The following is a 2,500-nucleotide window of genomic DNA, read 5'->3' on the forward strand; positions in this document are numbered from 1 at the left end:
GGGGGGTATGTATGTAGGGAAAGAAGGGGACACAGAGGAGGTAGAGGGAGAGAGAGAGAGAGAGAGAGAGAGAGAGATGTGGGAAAGAAATGAACAAGGGGGGGGTCGGCACAGAGAGTGATGGAGAGAGAGGAAAAGAGGAAGAGAGAGAAAGAGAGAAAAGGAGAAAAGAGTTGCACTAGGAGATCTAAACACAGAGGGAGAGAGAGAAGGATGAACACAAAGACAGAGAAGGGAGGGAGAAAGAGAGAGAGGGATGACATGATGGATAGAGGAGTGAAAGAGATGGCTGTGGGAGAGAGGGGTGAGCAGAAAGATAGAGGAGGAGGAAAAGAGGGTGGGAGAGAGGGATGAACAGGAGGACAGATGAGGAGTGAGAGAGGGATGCAGAGAAGAGACGGAGGGAAAGAGGGCGGCTGTGGGAGAGAGACAGAGAGAAAGGGCAACTGTCCCTACTGAAAGCGTACAATTAGTGCCCAGAACTGACACACACACACACACACACACACACACACACACACACACACACACACACACACACACACACACACACACACACAGACATACACCATGTATGTGTCTTTGATTACTGTAATTAGCTTTATCTGCTGAGACAGCTCCTCAAACACTGTACTCTCTGGACAACCCTTTTGTTTCAGAGGGAGAAATGCAAAACTTCACACATGACACACGCACACACACACACATAGAAACTGTAACACATCATAAACTGGATGCTCCTCTCTAGTGGCTTACTGTTTGTTTGCCTGTTCTAAAACCTGAAGCTGTTGTTCGATAGTTGTGACTATATTTCAGAAGTCTTTTATCTGACGTCATGAAATTGGAATCCGAAACATCTTTCAGTGTCCACATTTTGTAAAACAACATCATACCCATTAGCCACGTTTACATGGACACTTTTAATCTGACTAGAAATGCAATAACGGCTCAATTGTGCTAAAAATTCTCACATAAACACCTTAATAAGAATAAAAATGCTTGATCCGATCAGAATTTTAATCGGAGTGAAAGAGGTGGTGTATTGCGTTCCTATTCCTATTGAACAGCCGTGTATACGGTCAATCGGATTGCCTGCTGTATCTTTTCAAAGAAAAGTAGACAACAACGGCTATTCCGATCAAAGATTCTAAAGATTCTTAGGGTGTGTTTTGGGTGATCTACTCACAGGTGGTCAGCCGTGACACATCACCGTTTACACTAGTAGTCAGGTCAAGTCACTTTTATTTATATAGCACATTGAGTGCAACCCAAAGCGCTCCACATACTGTACAAGACTGACACACAAGACAAAAGATGCTGGAAGAGCGGCGTAGTCGCCAGCGTACCCGTGACACCAAGACAAACAAATTAACAAATAATAAAAAGTAAAAAATAAAAATGAAATAAAATAAACGAAATAATAATAAAAAAGAAAATTCCATGTTTAATTAGTCCAATTGGTTGGCATCTAACAACAGCTGAAACAAGATGTACAGCCAGAAATGTTGCTGACCACCTCTGTTAAGATGTCGTTAATGCCAATGTCACATTCATTAGAACTCTCATTGTATGAGATGCATAAAAACACATTAGCGTCTACACTACAAAAGATGTGGTCACATGCATTCCTGACCACCATAGCAAGTGGTCCTACTGTAGCCATCGGATCACAATGCGTCTTGGTGGTTAAATACCCTTAAATACCCTTGTATTTAGAACTGACCACTTGTGATCGGATCACCTAAGATTTTAAAAACAAAACTGGGTCAATGTGTTGAGGGCGCAAACGGGGAGGGGCCTACATCCTGTGGGAGAGGTTACCTGGTATGAGTCACAATGTCAGTCAAAGCTCCTCCCTCCAGAAACTCCATGACGACCCAAAGCTCGTCTCCCACTAGGTAGCTGTTGTACATGTCCACCACGTTCTCATGGTGATAGTCCCTCATGATCACCACCTGAGCCGGGGGGCAGGAAAGAAAGGGGAAAGAAAGAGGGAAGAGAAAAGAAAAGAGAAAAGAGAAAGAGAAGAGAAAAGTTTACACACACCCACATACAGTATTTGCCTTGAGCTGTGTGCAAACAACACATGTTTGTGTGTGTCTGAGTGTGTGTGTGTGTGTGTGTGTGTGTGTATGTGTGTGTGTGTGTGGGTGGTTGTGCATTTACATATTCAGGTGCATAAATATATTTTGATGTTAAGTTAGGACCCAGATACACTATATTAGAGACACACTAATTTTGACATGATATCAGGAGGCAGCCATTGGCATGAAATATTATAAATTAAGCCACATCATTGGATTGGCACATTTACATTAAAATTACCCCGATAACCTTGACACGTGTATACAAGCACAGGCACAAACACACACACACACACACACACACACACACACACACACACACACACACACACACACACACACACACACACACACAAGCAGAAATACACATACACACAAACAGAAATACACACACACAAAGCCTTGCTGGTGACTCA

At 43.0% G+C, this 2,500-nt stretch overlaps 1 protein-coding gene across 1 annotated transcript in view; it reads right to left on the reverse strand.

The window, feature by feature from the left end:
• pak5 (p21 protein (Cdc42/Rac)-activated kinase 5) overlaps positions 1-2,500 on the reverse strand; it is a 59,557-nt gene that overhangs the window by 9,399 nt on the left and 47,658 nt on the right. Inside the window, exon 7 of the mRNA XM_042095676.1 lies at positions 1,822-1,955. Coding sequence (XP_041951610.1) covers positions 1,822-1,955 — 134 coding nt within the window. The remainder of the gene's footprint in view (positions 1-1,821; positions 1,956-2,500) is intronic.

This window comes from Alosa sapidissima, chromosome 6 (assembly GCF_018492685.1).
Source record: "Alosa sapidissima isolate fAloSap1 chromosome 6, fAloSap1.pri, whole genome shotgun sequence".
In the NCBI taxonomy this organism is placed as follows: domain Eukaryota; kingdom Metazoa; phylum Chordata; class Actinopteri; order Clupeiformes; family Clupeidae; genus Alosa; species Alosa sapidissima.